Source organism: Oreochromis niloticus, linkage group LG10 (assembly GCF_001858045.2).
Source record: "Oreochromis niloticus isolate F11D_XX linkage group LG10, O_niloticus_UMD_NMBU, whole genome shotgun sequence".
Taxonomy (NCBI): Eukaryota; Metazoa; Chordata; class Actinopteri; order Cichliformes; family Cichlidae; genus Oreochromis; species Oreochromis niloticus.
This window is the reverse complement of record NC_031975.2, coordinates 4,692,105-4,713,158: the sequence shown is the minus strand read 5'-3', so window position 1 is coordinate 4,713,158 and position 21,054 is coordinate 4,692,105. Positions and strand designations below refer to the sequence as shown.

Here is a 21,054-nt window from a genome sequence, read left to right as displayed (position 1 = left end):
TTAAATAAGGCTAAAAAACAAGATAAACCTAACACAAACATAAATGAACCTATAATATACATTTGCACCGAGTCCGTCTTGTCTAAAATACTTCATCTATTAATTGCAAGGCGTTTTGTCCCAGTTTGGCTAACTAATTTGACACATTGTCCTTATTATTCTTATGTTATTTACTGTGCATAACAGCAAGCTTCAATTTTAATATTCCATATGATATTCATCAGTATTACCATGTGGATCATCTGTTCACTTTTTGGCATTCACTTCTGAGGCAATAGACCCTTCTTTTGAAGGGTCTGTTGCCTTCAGATAAGAGTAATGATTCTCTAAAATAAGTATCCTCATATTTACAACAAACCAACAGTCACAGAGCAGGCATACAGCAAATGTCCCAGCTATTCTAAACAATTCCAGAAGCTTTTTGACACTCTAAATGGAACTAAAATACTAAAACCAGTAATCTGTCCCTGTGCAGTAAAAAAAAATACATTTCAGTCATTCATACAAGTTTCTAAATCTTTTGGCGATAAAATATTTGTGATCCTAATATTTCCTGTTCATAAAAATTCTGAAATATTTTACTTCTGTTCTGTTCACATCTCAAATGTCCTGTACTTTTTGTTTTTAACAAAAGGTTTTTGAACAATGAAAAATGAATGACTAAATTAATCAGTCTTTTGTATGAGATCCGGGATTTATTTCTTGTATCTACCTAAATCACATCATCCACAAATTTGTCTTTAACTGATATAAGTCCTTGTGCGATTTTCATCTGCAGTGGCATGGTATCACAAAGGCTCCCCAAACATCAGGGGAATAAACAATTTCCATTTTGTTTGGCAGCAGGGCGCTATGTTCAGACAGACAATGAAAAAACCCACCGGGGAGGTCTGAGAGATGTAAAGAACAAATTGAGACCATAGGTGGTGAGGGCACAAGGAGGAGTGACAACGTTGGCCAGAAAGCATTGTGGTTCAGACAGCTTTACCTGTGAGTTCTGGATCTGAATGGTTCCCGGAGGCAGCGCCTGAGTTAACACTTGCCCTTGCGATGTCACCATGGCAACTGGCTGGTACAGGGTCCCACCTGAGGGGATAATTTGCTGCCATGAGTATCAAGTGTCTTCAGCAGCTACTAGAAGCCAGATCCTACACTAGCACCCGAGCTTATTAACTGCTTGTCAGCCTTGCAATCAAAACCACAGCAAACAAGAGACTAAATGATAAATTCAAAGTGCATTACTGCCCTTTAACCCAGAAAAAAAACACAGAGAACAAGGAGAAGGAGGAGTGTGTTTTTGCTGCTGGCTTAATTAGCCTTGATCAAGACACTCTTATCACAGTCTGTTTGAGCTCTTCAGTGTGCCGTGATCAAAGGGAGAGACATTGATTTATTTTGGGTTAAAAGGGTTTTCCAGAGGGCAGGATTAACATTTCACTGTACAGGCTTGACATTATAAGAACCTGCCAGCCAAGCTGTCTGTGATGGATACTTATCATGACCCTCTGATACCAGCTATACAAAACACAGCCACAAACATGTACCTAATGATATCTGTATATAATAGCAGTGGAATGGTAAACGGCCACATGCGTGTATACTGATTGATCAAAAACATGCTAATGACCATTTTTATTTGTCATTATGCTCAACAAACAATTGAGTTTTATACTAATAATATGAAAATGCTTTATAGTGATAACCCCAAAAAGACACAAGGAGAAAAGATCAAACTCAAACTGATAAACACAATGCAAATAATAAGAAAAGTATTCATTTGAATATGATTAAAATAGTTATTAAAAGTCAGGCAACGGTGCTTTGGATAGCTGGTGTCATATAGTTCCTCTGATCAGAATGAGAGAGAAAATGTGGAGTACTATTTGAAAGTTTGAGAATGACTGGGCTAACGCTCAGTTCAGCGTGCAGAAAACAACAGAACCACCTATGCAATTTTATTTATGTATTATTAGTTGTATTTCACTGACTGTTCCAAAATTTATCGAGACCCTTGTCAGAGGTGGTAGTTTATTGAATAAGTTACACAGAGTTTTACATGGTTTTTGTAGCTCCTCTTCCTTACACATTGGGTCATAGAGCCATATGGAAAAAAAAGGTCCATGGTGTCAGGCCAATTTTGTTTTATAGTGCTCAAGTGAATTGACACGCTTACCCGAGACCACTTGAGAGTTGATGGTGGTCATGGCGACATTCCCCTGTTGCAGCCCTCCAGCAGGCACCACAATCCCTGAAGGGTTAACAGAGCTGGAGACAGAGGTCATGGATGGAGAGGAGGTCTGAATTAGTTCCTGGGGGATAACAGAGGGAGACACTGGTGAGCAACTCTAAGGGGGGGAGAGCTAGTACTTGAGTGTGATAACCAACAGCAAAATTTACCTGGTGATGAATGGCGTATCAAGGGAAACACTACATTACTGCATTATTATGCTAGGTACTGTTTAGGAACTCTAAGCTCCACGGTGGGTCCATCACTGACCTGCTGCATGCTGAGACTGGTGTGTGATGGAGAATAGGGCCCTCCAAGGTCATTACGGAGGAGGTTGTCGCTGTGCATCTTGGTCTTGAGACAAGTGATGTAACGGTTGCAGAAGTCCTTACAAAGCTCATTGACCTTCTCTAGCTCGAGTAGGTGGATTCGCAACACCTGAATGGCCTTTACCATCTGAGAGCAGCAAAGACAAAATATGAAACAGATCACATTCACCTTCTAAAACACTGATGACGTTAGCGATCACCTTACCTTTAAAACACCAGGTTAACAACCATGAACAGAAGAATACGTTTGATGTTGCTCTCATGAATATTGCTGGTATTTGTTTTTATTGCAACTTATGTTACAAAGATCTGTAACGTCTAATGTCAAAATCAAAAACCATTAGTAATGGTATTTACAGATGCAGACTGCTGACTGACCTGCATCACTGATCACTGATATATATATTAATACATTTTGGAATAAATACAAATCCTCTGGTTTCTTGTTGTAATTATGTAACTTCTGGTACCCATCCGTAATGCTGGGTAATGTCTGTAAAACCGAGTCCAGGTAACAGATTAAAAATCTTTAATACAGAAAACCCACAGGGGGCCTGAGTGACTAAATAAACATTTGGGAAGTGCATCACATTCAGTAAAACAAACTGAAAAAACATCTGGAGCCTTTCCACTCAATGTCTGTGGACTACAAAGGTTTTTACATTAAACATCATCATCACAGTAGTGTCTGAGTGAAGTGTATGTGTTAATGCTGTCAAGGTTTTGTTCAAATTGGATTAGTTAACAATCTGCCATGTTAAAAGTTTTTATTGTTCTCGCTTCTCAGTCGTAGTTTCTAAAGAATACCTCCCCAAACAAATGAACTGTATTTACACTTATGTGGGGAAAAACAACAACAACAACCTTCTTTTCATTTTACCAAGACAAGCAGCAGTAACACAGTGCATACTGTACTCTGGCTTTAAGATGACATTTTTCTTGGTCTGCAACTTTGCAGTACATTCCTATGCAGGGTTCTAGTGACTATGCTTTTAAGATTACATTCCCTGGCTAAGTCATTCACCAGTGTCTTGGCAGTTGTTTTGGAGTCTTTATACACATCTCACTATTTGTCTTTTCAGACTCTTTAAATTATTTGACTTGCTAGCTCTGTCAGGCTTGGTCTGTAATTTCTTGATGACACATCTCACTCCAATTGATTTGGAAGATAACCCTCGGGCTTAACTTGATTTTACAGCATTACAAATTTAAGGCGTATAACTGCACCGCAGTGCACCGTGATTGGTACTTAGTTTTTCAGGGGACTCATAATATCAACCCTGTTAATTTTTGTTTTTAAATAATTATATTAATTTATGCAAATAGAAATAATTATATTTAGAAGTTCTATAAGAAGTATAAGAGTTTGAAAGCCATTTACAAAGTTTTCAATAGACCAGTGTCTCATATTTAACAACTCCAAATCGTTGCAGTTGTGTTGCTACGGAACAGCCTATTAAAGGATAAACTGCTGACAGCTACTGGCAAGAAATGAGAAACATGTTTCTTTTGTTCTGCTTTGTTTTTCTACTAAGTTATGATCTGTCATTGAGTGAAATTTGGTTTATTGGTTTGGCTGAAGTGACAACGGGAATCACTGACAACATATATATATATATATATCATCGACTGCCTGGCTTTTCTTCACTCTGTGTGATACACGATGGCACACCTTCAAAGTTGCCACCCAAGGTCAACAGAATGGTCAGAAAAGCGCTTGGCCAAGGAGGAGATAAATCAGCTAATTAAACTGCACTTGCTTAATCAAGGGACCAGTAACTCTTGTCCTCATCGCAGCCAGTCAGGCCCAGCGTAGCATTACTGCCCTATGGAAGAGTTAGTGTCCTCTGGCAGAGACGCCTATTCCCATTACCTCATAAAACACACAGATGCAGGGTTAATTGACTGTTCAGCACTTGTCAGCCTGCCATCCCAAGTAATGTAATGAGAAGAGTGCACTTTTTTCCTAATTCCTTGTCTGTGTCTTTGTGTCTGTCTGGCTTCAACTCCTCCCCCTCTTTTGTCAGAGAAGATTATCAGCTTCCTCCTTCTCTTAATTTATAATTATTTCTAGCTGTTGTGCACAGAGAAGATGGGGAAATTACTTTAAAAAGGAGTGAATACTTGGGAATAGCAAAAATGGGATTCAATGCAGACAACACAGAGCCACATCTGTTAAGATTTATGTTACAAAAAAGAGGTTCAGGAACAGAGAAGTTGGCCACCAGTAGGAAGACAGGCAGTTATTGCTTGAAAATACTAGTTTTTTCTTTTTACTTTCATTGTTCTTTATTCAACCTTCATTGTGAGCATCTTTCCATTTGCTGGTGTTTCCTTAAGTTGCAGTACATGCAGTGTATGACCTCATTCCGTAGAAATTACTGCATTACGTATTAATTACTGTTACATATTCATTTGCAAGAGCATCGGTACCAACAGCGCCATCTTCAGACACACAACTTCACACAGCAGGCACACTGCCCTTCCCCCTCATTAGGAGCTGTTTAGCTGAGAGGTCACTAAAGCTCCCATTTGAACAATATTAAAGTTTTTAAAAGCCTATATGTTAATATGACCAGCTTAGCTTTAATTTAGCTAGGAAAACAGCAAAAATGTACAGTGATTTATTGAAACATGCAAAAAAATACTGTATATGAAAGTACAGTGTATAAGGCAAAAATAGAGTCTGTACAAATACAGTGAGCTTGAAAATTAATATTTGGAATGACAACCTTTATTTTTCAACACAGTCTTTGGCTAACTTTCTTGTACTTAAGGAATTGTTCCCCAGGTTCTAAAGTTCTTCTTCATGCACTGCTTCAGTAATGTTGAGGTCTGAATTCAGAGGACACCGATTCATGACTGATGGCATTCCACTGTGTCTTCTTTTTTCCCCAGTACTGTATAAACCTCAAAGTTACACATCATCTCATGCTAAAAATGAAGCTGTTGCCAAACAGACACTTTCCAGACAGTATTGCATGGTGGATCAATATTTGATGAGATTGTTTCTGCATTCATAATTAAATCAGTTATGACAGTATCCCTAACAACACTTACCAAAATGCAACCCTAAACCATGTCAGTACCTCCACCATCTTTTAGAGATGGCTGTAGACATACACTTTTTTACCACTATTTTGCAGAAATGAAGGATGGCGCATAACTTTTGTACATTACTGTTTACACAGTTATGCTATGTGTTAATTTGATTTAACACATGTGATATGTTGACTTACCAAGTTGTCCAATTCTGGATCTTCGCTAAAGAAGGGCTTATGTTCTCGTTCCTGCTGGTGCACAAAGTTTTCTATGTCCACATCAAAGCTGGCTGACGTGATGCATTCAGATCCCTGTGTGGCCTGTTCACATTTCTCAAACAGCAATGCTAGCAGGGGAAACAATGGATGCCTGAGGAAAACAGATGAAAAGGCACAGTAGGTGTCAGTTTCTAAAATTGTTAATATTATCTTTTCTGCTGTGAACAGAATCTTTATATAAAGATCAATATAATTGCTTGAAGGTGAAGTCAGTGCTGAAGAGAATCTTTTCTACCACTCTAGTTGTAAAGGAAGTCTTAACTATATAAAAAAACAACTCTAATCTTCACTTATTCCATCATTCAATTAAATTTCAACTCAATTTTACCTATATAGTGCCAAATCACACCAACAATCACCACAAGGCACTTTACATTGTAAGATAAAGATCCTATAATAATAAAGCGAAACCCCCAACAAATAAATAACCCCCTTTGAGCAAACACATGGTGACGGTGGAATGGAAAAACTCCCTTTTAACAGGAAGGAACCTTGCAAAATTTTAGACCTTTAACTTTAAACAAAGTGCTTCTGCTATTTTGCTTGTACTTCAACTACTCCAGGCTTAGCCACATGACAGCTGTGTGGTAGCCTATGTCACCGTGCTCATTGTCACGTTCCTCCAAACTGCAACAAATTGTCTGTGATTCATTGCTTTTGCTCTGATGAAGTTACAACACCAACAACATGGTTTAATTTTAGAACTGACTTACACAACAGCACCTGCATAATACAATTCAGTTTGTGTTAATTTCAGTCACTTGATCTTACATCAGCTTGATAAAGACATTTTCCCAGTCAGAATGTGGACAACTATCAGTTGTAACACCTACCAGCCCTGGGCAAACAAACTCAGAGTTGTTAGCTAATCCTACTTCCTGGAATAGGGCCCAAGTGTAACCTAACAAGAAAATGTAAGTTTTTTTTCACAACGTCATATTGTTTTTCATGTTTCATAATCATAATGTTTTCATAATGATAACTGTGTGCAACAAGTAGAGGTGAGGCATTTATTTGGCACACCAATGGAAAATAGTTTTCTGTAGGATATGCTCATGCTTCTTTGCTCATAGCTACTCCAGGGTGAGTAGAAACAGTGATGTACTGGAATTTAAAAAAAAAGGTTTATTTAATTGGTCTGTGCACTAATTCACCAGATTAACAAGTTTTTGCAGCATTCCCCTTTTGTTCTATTTACAGTGTTGCATTTTAATGTATGTTTTTTTCATGTTATTCAAAGATTTTTAATCAGCATTTGATAACATCTCTGGAGTAGGTGGTTCATTTTCTGTGTAAGAATAGTCTGTAAAATCCTTTTAGATTGATTAGACTGTAGATTGCTAAGTGGTTAGTTATGTTGTATATTGTTATAAGACCATTCAACAATGCAGAGAAAACCCCAACACATGACCCCCTAAGAGCAAGCATTTAGTAATCTGCACAAACAATGCTAATGCAACTAGAAGCGCAGAACCCGAGAGTGATGTCAAAGGTAAGTCTGTCCTGACCGTAGCTAAGCCGCCAGAGCTTCCACTTCAACAGAGGACAAAAGCAACGATAGTAGTCATGCTTGATTTATTTCAGCCTCCATTTCTATCTGTAACTGGTTCTACAAAAGACTAAATAGTCTGGTTCTTATATCGTGCTTTTCTACTTGAGCATTTAAAGCACTTTATGCAACTTACATCATTCACACATATGTTTTCTAACATTCACACTATGAATGCATCAGAGAGGAACTTGGGGTTCAGTATCTTACCGCAGGATACTTAGAACAGGCCTTCTATGAATTGGAAGGTTGGCGAATCAATATCTGGCTGCTCCAGTCTACAGTCTGCAAGCCTCTTTTCTAAGCTACAGTCAGCATGGCCACGACAGTTTTCTGCTATGTGCTCTTTGAGGAAGTTTACAGGTTTACATTGTTAAACGATAATTATATGGCATCCCAGGCCATGCTACAATGTACCCCAAAAAGTATGTATGCAGTAGTGTGACCTGGACTCATGGCCAACTAACTCAAATGGCAATTAGTCAATGGTACCATGGACAATTTGACACTCCATACCACATATGCACATACATACACATTAACAGACTTGTCAATAGGGACAAGAATTTAAAACATATTGTAATATAAGCTATACTCCAAGGACTCCTCATGCCCTTGTCCTACTTTTAACAGTGTGGTAGCTCTGTGAAGTACTTATAGTGGACAGGATATGGTCCAGTAACAGCACAGGGCTTCAGAGAGTTACCTAAATTGTTCCATTCAGTCTTTAACAGAGAATGACATTTGGATATATTGTACAAGGGTCTATAGCGTGCTGCCGTATCTAGTACATGTTACATTATTGAACACATCCACTCGCCCCACTTTGATGGCAGGGGTACTTGGGAATACAAACAATTATAACAAAAACATTTTGTAGGAAATTATACAATCCCAAAAGCTGCTTACACACAGCATATTTTATATTCATATCCCATGGTTTTAAATGTACAACATATATGTGAAGGCTTGGCAGAATGGTGATGTGTTTACCGTTTTAAAATACGAAAAAGCATTGATTTGATTGATGGTGCCTTGTACTTACTACATGCATAATAAATACTGCTTGGAGCTGAAAGCCATATTTAGGAGTGAAGAACTTTAATTCTTACATTTAAGCACATTTATGTAGAATCTGAATATGGCTGTATAATTTTTAAATGAATACTGATTGCATACATTTTTGTTTCACAAAGACACATGACGATGAAAATTGATCCAGTATACTTTTTAATTCCATTCAACTCTGTAAACCATACAGGGAAATATATCAATCACAGATCCTATCAGCTTCCACATAATGACGTAAATGTTGATGTCCCTCTGGGGACAAGTGGCAAGATTTGGGGGGAGACATCTTATATTTTATTATTAGTATTTTCTTGATTCATACCACAACAAACAAGTAGACAGTAAACTTTATAACAGATATGCAAGTTACAAAATAATTTCATTTTAAGCATCATGAGCAATGTTATAACAGATAAAGTTGTAAAACAATAGTAATGGGATTAGTGATTGTTGCATTTGACTTAGGAGATGCTAATATGCAAAGTGGTTCACTGTTATGACTTACAGAAGCACTTAATCATACTCACTGTCTGTATAAATCCATGCTTCCCACGTTAGGTTATTTGGTTTAGTTTTATACTTTCTCCCTTCCTTTCCAATCATTGTATAAAATGATTGTACTCAATATTTTCTCTCCGTTCTGCTACACTTTGCAACTTCTGATCAATTTAATAAATGTTTTAATCTGAAAAAAATATATAAACACATTGTTCGGCCTTAAAGGTGAAGTTCTTAACGTTTTGTTTTTTAACCATCACTGGTTGAAAAGTAATAACCCTTGAGAATTAGAATATCAGTGTTCTTAGCCAAGGAGTCTCATACTGGAAATGTTTAATGTATTTCTATCTGCCACTGAGAATCACACAAAACTGGCACTCCACATGGAGTTCCTCTGGAGTCAAGTAGTGGTCCTTTGTTGTTTACGTTCAATATAGAACTCAGGATTGTGGTTTCACCAACAAAATACATTATGGGACTGTTCTTCATGAAAGTCTGATTTGATACCAAGATAGAGGTATGTAAGTCTGATGTCATTAGCTGTTTCTGGGTCCAAACTCCTCTTCAGCTCCGAAAGTCACACTAACACTGCAGCATCACTGAGCGTTACAAACTGTCTAAATTCTTTCATCTTTAATAAAATGATCAGTGTGGCTGCTTTACCAGGTGTAACAATTAATTTTAAAATCCAGGCATCCATGAAAACAAAATTTATGAAATTTGTGAGTTAGAAGTTAGCAAGGAGTTAGCTATTACTTTCCACTTAAACACAATATACCATGTTCTGACTGAGGGATTTCTGAAAAAATTAAAACGTACAGCTCTGCTATCACTTCTGACATAAACGATGACAGGAAACTAAACAGCAGTGACGTTTGTAGGGTTACTGAAGTTGGGCTAGCTGGTATATAATGATGTGCTACGTGGTGGCTAGCTACACACCTATGGTTATAGCGTGGCTGCCCCACACATTAGCACAGTGAAGCTGGAGGATGAACGCTAACTTTTTTCCACTAAATAAAAGTTAACGCGATTTTCCCGATGGTTAGGGATGAATGCAATTGTATGGTAGGATACTGTAAATGGACCAAACTTCACTCAGGAGAACAAATGAGATAATCCATCCACAAAACGAGGTCAATCATTAATTTACTGCTGCATGGGGTGGGCTGTAGTTAAAAAGGAGCTTTAAAATGAATAGTGGTAATAAAATCGAGAGAGGCCAACAGTGATCACTGATGTTTTTAGAACAAAACGCCATATATTTCTGGCAGAAATACACACACATATACACATTATTGTGTAACCGGAGTGCAAGTGTGGAGCAAGCCTTCAACTGAATACGCCTCCAGGTTGGTCCCCCTGGTGGATACACAAGACGTTACCACTAGTATTCCTAAATGCCACTTAGAGGCGTTACTATGCAACTCATGGTTGCATCGTCCATATCACAGGCAGGTCATCTATCAGCCGGCAATCGATAAGGATTCCATTAGGCATCCATCATGGTTCTGTCAGGGATGAGGCAACTATTTTAAGTGACTGTAACTGTAAATCTTAAAACAAGGTGACTGTTTCTGGTGAACACTGTGAACCTTTCAAACAGTAAATGGACTGATTCTTACATAGCGCTTTTCTACTCTTCAGTAGCACTCAGAGCCCTTTATACAACATGCCATATTCACACCCCTTCACAAAGCACTTTCTTACGTGCGTTTCAGTGCTTAATAGCTAACATTCACACACAGTCATACTCTGATGGCTGCATTGGAGAGCAACTTGGGGTTAGTATCTTTCCCAAGTATACTTGGTGTGCAGACCGGGGGAGCCCGGGATCAAACCATAAACCTTCCGATCAGTAGTTGACCTGCTCTACCTCCTGAGCTACGGCCAAGTTGATAGGATTTTAATTCAGTGAGTGAGAACAAATGTAGTCAAACACAAAGCTTCTTTATAAAGAGTAAAGATTCTACAGTTCCAGTTAACTGGATAGCAAGCCAACCCACGAGTTTTGATGAGAATGTCCAGACTGATTCGAAGACTGCACTTTTGTTGCATTTCATTTGCCTTGGAAACTGGATGTCAGATCTGGGAGTGATGCTACTCCTTGCTGAGCATGTTCCAGTAGTAAAGACAGAAAGGCAAAGAAAAACAGGATTTGTTTTGCTCATTAGCAAGGCAGAGACATTCATGCATCACTAGCAATACAACACTATGCCAAAAGAAAAACCTTAAACACAGCACTGCAGCACATTCACAGACAACTGTGCTGTGCAATACTGTGCACAAATACACAGTAGTTGCAGTGCAAATTACAAGTTCTTCAGTTTTACTAATGTTTACACACACACACACACACACACACACACACACACACACAACTACACACACACACACACACACACACACACACACACACAGAAGATAAAACAACTTTTAGTTTCATACTATCTTATTAATAAATATGACTTGTTTTTCTGATTGTCTATTTGACTTTTACAATTACTTGGCTGGTTCTTTGCTTAATATTTATTGCTATTATTTTTCACTTTCATTCTATAGACTATAAACAGTAAATCAACTGGAACTTATGTAGTGCTTTTCTACTCTAACTGAATGCTTTGAGCACTTTTAAAATTATGGTAGGGAATTGTGGTGGTATGGACCCTACTCAGGCTCTAACCCATGGCTCTCATTTCTAGCCTTTAATAGTCAACTATATTATACTCTAATCTCCCTGATCCCAATTTAATACTGCTCCCTCAGCCAGACGTGCCAGGAATATTAAACAGGACGGTCACGTGCAGACTGGAGAGATGCTGCATTTTCTGTTTGATATCTGCTTGAGTTGGGTTGGAGAAGAATCCAGGTGGGGGACAGAGAGAGGTTTATTTAGTCTTAGATGTGGTGTTATTTTTATTACACAATCTGATTAATTTAGACAATTTTCTGAGTTTATTTAAACTCGTATTTTTACTAAGTGCTGATATCTACTCAAAGATAACGAAAATGACATATTAGCCCAAAAGTGTCAGCAAACTGATACTTTCCTTGTCTTATTAGACATGCCGATGTGATTTATAAACATCAGACACAGAAAAAAATACTTGACCACATCTATTAGCACAGTGCTGTCAAGGAGATCTGGCCTTGTGGGGCTTAAAGCCTCAGGAGCATTGCGGCAAGAGCTAGAGAGTACACAACACCTTTAGTGGCTGGTAAATAAACAGGCAACTTGAAGGAAGTGATAACAGTAGGCAAGCTAAAAACAAAGCAAGCACGCCACTTAAAAGTGTTAACCAGATGACAGCTGAATTTCTTGCATTTCCAAGACAAAAAATTTAAATCACTTTGCATCAAGCTGTTTCTTCAGATAACCTTAATACGATAACATGAGAGAAATGTTTGATTTTGATCTCTTTCTATCGGTGAATACTTTATTAAATAACTAGAATGTGATTATGTTTTTGTAAGGAGCTAAAAAAAATAATTGTGTCGGTACCCAAAACTATAAGCAGTGTTCCATCAGGAAAAGGAAAGCAAGCAATGCTTGCCTTATCAAATCTAAAAACAGACATAATGTTTTAACAGACATTAAAACGTATCACAGCCTTTCACCTCATAAAGCTCCTAACCTATTTGCATCCATCATTAAAATTACTGTAATCTTGTAACTGCAGCTGGCTATTGTTGCTGAAAGCTCCGCTGTTTTGTACTCAAAAGAAAGAGTTGCTGTCTCCATCTCCTGTTCACAATGCCTGGGGTTAGCAAGCTAGGAGGCCACCAGCTTTTTTCTGGTGGTTTTGCGCATGAGCATTGTGGATAAATGTTTGGTCTCTCTGGTAAACTGATAGCAGGCAAGCAAGGCAAAACAGTACAAGTGGAAACAAAGTGGTGTGGAAACAGAGCAAGCACTAGTAGGCAAATAAGCATGAGTTATTTATCATTGTAACAGATGAGTTTCATCTTGCGTAACCACCTTGGCCAACATATGTCATGTAGAGAAGATAAATAAAACTAATAAAACAGGGAAAAACAGAAATTATTAATTTGTTTTAATATATCTTTTTTAGGCCAAGGCCTCATGAAGACCTTTTTCAGAGACCTCTACTTTTTGGGCAATGTTTTTCTGCAGAATAATTCTTTTTATTTTCAATACTTTATGCACTTTTCATTGCTACAGTTTTATGTGTAATGAGAGTGTTTTCATAATGTTTTATTGCTTCTTTTCCTAAATTAGTGGTCTGAAAATGTCCTCCACTCCTTGCCATTGTCAGCTAATAGTTAATTTTGTTTTTAGTAATATAATAGAATATAATAGATTTAAACATCTTCAGTCAGGAAGGAGTGCAGAAAGGTGAAAATGTCCATGAGAGCGCAGACGGCAGCACAAACAGTATGTTTTAATAAATAAAGGTGAAACAAACAAAAAACAAACTTGCCAGCTTGTACAGTAATTACATTTCATCTGAATAGTTGTTCCGAATGTGACATATTTTGTTCTACTATTCATGCCATGTACTGTAATTTTCAGTGACATTTGTAGTGAATAACCAATAAATAGCTCACTTGCATGTTAAAAGAGAAAACAGAGACAAATCTTTAATTGTACAGCTTTTATAGCTGGCGATGCAAACTATAGATTGAGACGTTTCATTTTTCTGTTCTTCCTGCTGTTTGCATGTCATGTTTAATGACACTGACTCTAATTAGGATTCACAAACAGTAAAGTTCATTAAACTGTTATACAACAGACTTTGTTGAGCTATAGTGATATTGAAATCTAGAAACAACTTGTTTATGTATATGGTGAGATATATATCTAGACAACAACAGCTTTGTAAAACCCATCCATTTGCATTCATTATATTTCATTTGCATTTCTTTTTTTGGAATATTTTCTTTGCTTGGCTTCTTGGCTTTAAACCACATTTCAGATTGTTTAAATAAACACTTTTATAGAAATGAAATGTTAGAAATTTCAGTCTAACATTTTGCAGTGTTTTTGGCAAAACAGATCATATAAAGTCTTTTGTTAAAGGAAACTACATTTTTGTGTTCTCTTGTGTAAAATCAAGTTCAGTGGATATGACAAGTAATTATGGGTTTTGAGATTACTTTTGGAAATTCTAAGCTAATCGTTGCTGTCAGCAGTTCAATGCTCGTATATTCCAAAATCATGTAAAAGCCTAAACTTATCAAGGCACTCTTGGTCTGCATGAGGAAGTCTATCTCTGATGATGTTACACAATTGCACACTGTTGGAGCTCACCAACTTGGAGTGAGGTCAAAACACCACCCTTCGGCACTTTCTATGACCTTTACACAGGAAGTTGGGATTAAGGTAGATGGGGTGTGAAAAGGCATGCATTTTTATGAATGTGAACATATGTATGTGTGTGCCAGTGTGTAGTCACACAGTGTGTGCTTTCCAGTCTCCCGCTACCTCCTCCAGCCATCTTGAGCACCCTCATGTTGACTGCCAGAAGCAGCGGTTCCTATCTGCAGTGCGACGGAATCGAGATTGCTGGCTGGGGGATCATTATGAGGGCCATAAAAGAGCGATTTACAGGACGGCCAGTGAGTGGAGTCATCACCAACCCCCCCACCTCACCCCAACACACATACACGCACACTCACACACACACACTTTTTCCTGCACTGCACCATGCTAGATCACCAACGAAAAGCCCAAAATGGAGAATCAGAGGCGAGTGGAGAGCATGATGACTTAAACATGAAGGTGAGGGACATGGCAGCTTTAGTGGCATCTGCTTTATGACCTGTGGGTCTAAGCAAGGGAATAAGGTGCCAGTACATTTTTGATCAGATAACAGAATGCCACAAAAGGTACAGCACTTTCAAAAAGCACAAAAAACTAGCTTGTCTTAAAGTGAAAAACACATACAGTATGTGGTACTGTTTTTTATTATTAATATTTCTTTGGGGTTTTCTGTTGTTGTTGTATTTTCCCACATATCAATAGCCCTGAACCCCTTAATCATCACCACCTGTATTTAAATTATGATCATATTAACCAATTATAAAACGTGCAATACTAGTCCTACTGCTATTTTTAACTGAAAAATTATCTTGTCGATATATATTGTTTTAAACCACAGTTTTCACGTGATGTCAGAGCTACTGGGACATGTAGCGGATACGCCCACCTAGCAGGCATTTATCTAAATGTATTAAATAGTTATTCATTACACTTTTGCACTATATTTTCAGCAGTTATTCTATGATTTAAGTTCATGATTTCAACATTTTAATGACAACTATTGCAACAATTTTCTAATTAAATATTTAACCTTAGCTAACTATTTGGAAAATCCCTTCGTTACATTTAGTTACTTTTATTTCAACCATTTGATCTCTACTTTTAACTTTTTTTCATTGCTTCAACTGTCTACCTCGGGGATGGTATGTGATACTGTAACTTTGTTATCACAACATCATTCTACTATTCATAACAGAATCCTTTACTTATTGCTTGCTAGTGCTACGTTTGGTCATATACAAATAAGGCAGAATTATTATTATTCACTATATTGTTAAAAGTTTTCACTCACCTATCCAAATCATTGAAGTCAGGTGTTTTAATCACTTCCATGCCCACAGGGGTATAAAATCAAGCACCTAAGTATGTAGACTGCTTCTTCAAGCATTTGTAAAAGAATGGGTAATTCTCAGGAGCATGGTACCATGATAGGATGCCACTTTGTGATATTTCCTTGCTACTAAATATTCCAGAGAAAACCGTCAATGAGAATGACAGCAACTCAGCCACAAAGTGATAGCTCTCCTAAAATAACAGAGTGGTAGTGCTCAGAGGTCATCAACTTTCTGCTGAGTCAATCACTACAGACATCCAAATTTCATGATCCCTGGAGATTAGCTCAACAACAGTGTGTAGAGAACTTCATGGAATGAGTTTCCATGACCGAGCAGCTCAATCTAAGCCTTACATTAGCAAGCACGATATAATTTGGCAGATGCAGTGCTGTAACGCACGCCACCATTGGACTCAATAGAAGTGGAGATGTGTGGCAGGTGCCAGGAGAACGGTACTTGTCTGCATTGTGACAAGTACTGTGTAAAGTGTAAAGTTTGGTGGAGGGGGGATTATGGTGTGGGGTTGTTTTCAGGTGTTGGGTTCAGCCTCTAAGTTCCAATGAAAGAAACTCTTAATGTTTCAGCATACAAAGAAATTCTTGATAATTTCATGCTTCCAACTTTATGGGAACAGTTTGGTGTTGTCTCTTCCTGTTCCATCGTGAGTGCAGGCCAGTTCACAAAGCAAGGTCCATGAAGACATGGATGAGTGAGCTTGGTGGGCAAGAACTTGCACAGAATTCTGACCTCAACCTGATAGATCACCTTTGGGATGATTTATAGCAGAGACTGCAAACCAGGCCTTCTGGTCCAACATCAGCGTCTGACATCACAAACGCGCATCTGGAAGAATGGTCAAAATTCTTCAAAATTCTAGATGCAGTGAAGCATCCCCACGGCATAATCCTTCCAATACCATGTTTAACTGTGGGGACAGTGTTCTTTGGCTTGTAGACCTCTTTCTTTCTCCAAACATAAGCAGTGTCTCTACCGCCAAAGATATATACTTTTGTCTCATCTGAAAAAAGAATTGCATGCATTTCCAGTATGTTCAAAAAGTCATTTTATAGAAAAAGATCATAAATGTATGGACATGTACACTCTGTCCAGATTTGAAACTGGTAAACAGAAAGTGTATTACTCAGAAGAGGACTTCACTATTCCATCACATGTTTAAGTACAAATCCATCTGCAGAGGAAGATTGTGTTATATAACTGAAAGCTCCGGGAGAGCTACTGAATGGAAATGTGGTGAGAGGTTGACTGTCTTTCATGGAAAATAAAATAAATGTCAATCCCAGTTGAAAATATTCTTTACATTTCAGTTTTAGCACTTAAATATACCAAGTTGTCAATAGATTATCAAAAACATTAAAGCTGCACATGAAGAGTAGCGCATGAAAACAAGTTTGAATCAAAGCAGCGTAGTCATCTAAGAAACGAGTCATGTTTGCCTGCATTTGCAATAATCTGTTAGGCCACCAAGGGGGTACAGAAAGACGAGGGGGTGGGGTTTGAAGGTACCGCTGTGTGTTTTTGCGTGTGCATGTGAGCTGGAGAAAGAGAGGAAGAGACAGAGGTCTTCCTCTCTCTCTCTGCTCCCCACTGTTTGCCAGTCTAATCAGGCCTGCTGTACCCCTGTATATTAGAAGCCAGTTTGTGGTGAGCCCTGCTGTGTGTGCTCCCAACAAGGCCCCATTTCCCCAGGCTACATGTCTGAAGCACACCCTGTGTTAGAGAAAAGCGTGTGTCACACATTGACACACATACACACAAAGAACCTGCGGCATTATCTGAATAAATCCAGTCTCCTTTTCTCTACTTTTCAATTTTGCCTTTTATTCTCATGTCTGGTCCTGAAACCCTTCATCCAGTATGTCATCTGTATTTAAACAGTCTACCTTCACTTTGTATCCCTGTGTGTGTATGTACATGCTTTCTGATTATCCTGCATTGGCAAATGTTTTTTTCTTGCGCACACACACACACACACACACACACACACTTACATATATATGTGTGTGTGTATATATATATATATATATATATATACATATAAAGATTCTAGATTCCTAGATTCTGTAAAAAGCTACAGTTATTTTCAATAAAGAAATAAAGATAAAAATTGAGGCTGACTGAATGAATGTTCTTTGCACAGAGTGTGGGTTAGCAGCTGTGAAGTGTAAATGATGTCCTATTCTGTGTTTGCTGTAGGCCACTCATGCTAACAAAAGATAACACAGATCGCTAAGTTGTCCGAGTAAGAAATAAAAAAAAGGTAAAATTTGGACTTTCATTCCCAACTAAAGTCAAGCAGAAGGATACTCATAAAAATGAGTATCTTAAAGAAACAGCCAATAAAGCCACTTGAGCTTTGACACAGTTTCTTGCATTCAGAAGCAGCTGAACACCAGCACATGCTGACCCGGTAAATGGAAAGAAGCACGGCCTGTTTTAAGCCCATCAAATGGTGAGAGGCTTTGGGTTGCTGGAATAGCAGCACAGTGGTGGAGAACGCATTGATGCACTGTGGCAGTGAGGATAAATAGACTTTATGGTGCATTAGAGACTCACACAAACATAGAGGCTATAGCAAAATGTGTCGATCCTAGGATGTATCAAATTAAAAGTAGTCTCCTCCTGTGTATGTTGTCATGTTGTAATGTTGTCAACAACAACTGCATATAGAGGCTGAATAATTCGCTTTAGCTTTGTGAATTAAGGAACTAGCAGCATGGCTAACTGCTAACCTTTCCACAAACACAAAGAAACCCCATCAATTCAAAATACTGGGGCCAAGACCAGTATGAGAAGGGCTTTCAGCAAAGATCCACTATGGAGGCACGTCAGTGATAATGTGTACCACATACAGTTTGCACTGCTATCAAAGAAAAGAAGGAATCTAATTTTATTTCTATTTTCTCAGATTTTTTGAAACTTATAAAATGACAATGACTACTCGTAAGACAAAAATGTGTTTATTTGATTTAGAGATTTATGAAAAAACGTGTACAGCAACTAAATGTAGCATATGCTTCCATTTAATGTACACAGCAGATGTATGATACAGCCTGTAGCACTTTTGAAATGCACATTCGCCCTGTTGTTTATCATTGATTCTCTACTCCAAGTTCTCTTCATGTAAAGTAAGTGAGCTGTTAAGTCAAGCATAAAAGTGTCACCTTAAAAGAGCGCATTGGTAAACACATCTCTTCTGCCCGGGCTGTTTCTGAGAATTACAAGGACATTTCTGTTGAAAACAGAAACGACTATTATGATGTCTCTTTCAATTAAGCCCGTGTTTCCATCTCAGCCGCAAATGCTACATTCGCAACCTAAAAAACAAAAGACTCACCCGCTTTTTAATAAGATGCAGAGAATCCAGAAGGATCTTTATAGTAAATGCCACAACTCATTAGGCTAATTACCCTATCACACATTTACTCTGCTGCTAATAACAAAGTAGGCAGAGAGACAGAGAGACGGAGAGAGAAAAGCACACATCTCCTCATAAAATTGGCATTCCAGCAATTAGTGAAAAGAAACATTAAAGCCTGCACAGGCTTCCTGAGCAAAATAATTAAAGAAAAATGGCAGAGATGCTGATTCTCACTGCTCTTCTCCTTTCAAAGTCTACAGCCCCCATATGAGCACAGCACAGAAGCATAAAAACAAAGTGCTATTTGTGTCTTTTTGCATAATTTCACTCACTGTGGGAGACGGAAGTGAAGTCAAATTTAATTGTGTTTATAACAAGGTGCGTTTAGTCATTAGTTCCTCACAAGGGCAACAGTCATACCAAAAATTCTAATCTGCTCAGCACTTCTTTGAGTGCTTAACAGCAAGTATTTCAATAGGAGACAAAAATTACGATATTTTAAACAGCACATGCCAGTGAATTTTTCGGGTTGCCTCCAAGAGTTAATTACTGCATTTTAACGATGTGCCATTATAAATATTAACTGACTCATTCGACATTATATTCTCCATAGCACCATTTACTCATCTCAATTTACCCTTTACCCCACTGCTTTTTTATCACATAAAGACACTGATCATCTACAGCTATGTTTGTCTGTAACACTACATTTTACAGACCCTGACATTCCGTGAGGGGTCATAGGGAGATATTATTTAATGGAAAACTTTCTCCCATCTATCCATCCATCCATCCATCCATCCATTCGCTTCCGCTTATCCTTTGCAGGGTCGCGGGGGGCGCTGGAGCCTATCCCAGCTGTCATAGGGTGAGAGGCGGGGTACACCCTGGACAGGTCGCCAGTCTGTCGCAGGGCTAACACACAGGGACAGACAACCATTCACACTCACATTCACACCTAGTGACAATTTAGATTATCCAATTAACCTATCCCCACAAGCTGCATGTCTTTGGACAGTGGGAGGAAGCCGGAGTACCCGGAGGGAACCCACGCAAACACGGGGAGAACATGCAAACTCCACACAGAAAGACCCCGGCCTGATGGTGGAATTGAACTCAGGACCTTCTTGCTGTGCGGCAACAGTGCTAACCACCGTGCCCATTTAATGATAATTTTTTTAAATTTTAAGTTTATAGGTCTCTGCATTTAACCCATTCAGTGAAGCAATGGGCAGCTGCCAATCCAGAGAGATGGCACCCTTACTCAAGGGGACCTCAGGATAACTGTTCAGTGGATTCAAACGCCCAACCTTCTGATCATGGGGCGAACACCGTTTCGTTGTCTATGTCCTTCAGTACAGGACACACTGAGCCAGACTCAATGAGAGGAAGGCAGAAAGAAAGAAACGGAAAAAAAATATCATAATTATTACATGGACTGATTCTTATATAGCGCTTTTCTACTCTCCCCGAGGACTCAAAGCGCTCTATACAACATGCCACATTCACCCAGTCACACAAGCACTTCATCCATACTGAGTGCTTTTCGAACTACAATCACACACATTCATACATCGATGGATGCATCGGAGAGCAACTTGGGTTAGTATCTTGCCCAAGGATACTCCCTTACCAAACTCATCAATCATTGCAATCAGGAATTCTGGACATTTGGCCTGTGAGCAACTCTAGAGCTTGACTGATTACAACAAAATCAAAACTGCAGAGAGAAGCGCAGATGCAAATATCAGAGTTAAACAATAAAGGTTCTTCCCGTCACTGTCTGTTTGGTTTTAATCACTGCTACCTACACTGAAAAAAAGGGATTGACCAGCTCTTGGATTTATGTCAGCAACTTGCGTGTATTTAACACAATTGCCTCATGCTTTAAAGTTAAGTGTAACTATATAGTGTAGAAACTACATGATATGCAGAGAGGCTAGATTAAATTGTTCATATCATGTTCGAGTGAAGTAAGTCAATAACTTTCAGTCTCGTACGCTTTGGATCGTGGTTTCAGGAAGGCATCCATCTCAGTCAAATCGAGCAAATTGGGTGGTTGT

General features: G+C 38.4%; 1 protein-coding gene across 3 annotated transcripts in view; it reads right to left on the bottom strand.

Moving 5' to 3' along the window:
• The window catches only part of pknox2 (pbx/knotted 1 homeobox 2), a 97,600-nt gene that overhangs the window by 9,327 nt on the left and 67,219 nt on the right, over positions 1–21,054 (bottom strand). For all 3 annotated transcript variants that reach the window (XM_005454560.4, XM_003449813.5, XM_025910910.1), the window contains 4 exons: positions 5,796–5,967; positions 2,498–2,683; positions 2,174–2,309; positions 989–1,086 (listed from right to left, as the gene is read on the bottom strand). In XM_005454560.4, coding sequence (XP_005454617.1) covers positions 989–1,086; positions 2,174–2,309; positions 2,498–2,683; positions 5,796–5,967 — 592 coding nt within the window. The remainder of the gene's footprint in view (positions 1–988; positions 1,087–2,173; positions 2,310–2,497; positions 2,684–5,795; positions 5,968–21,054) is intronic.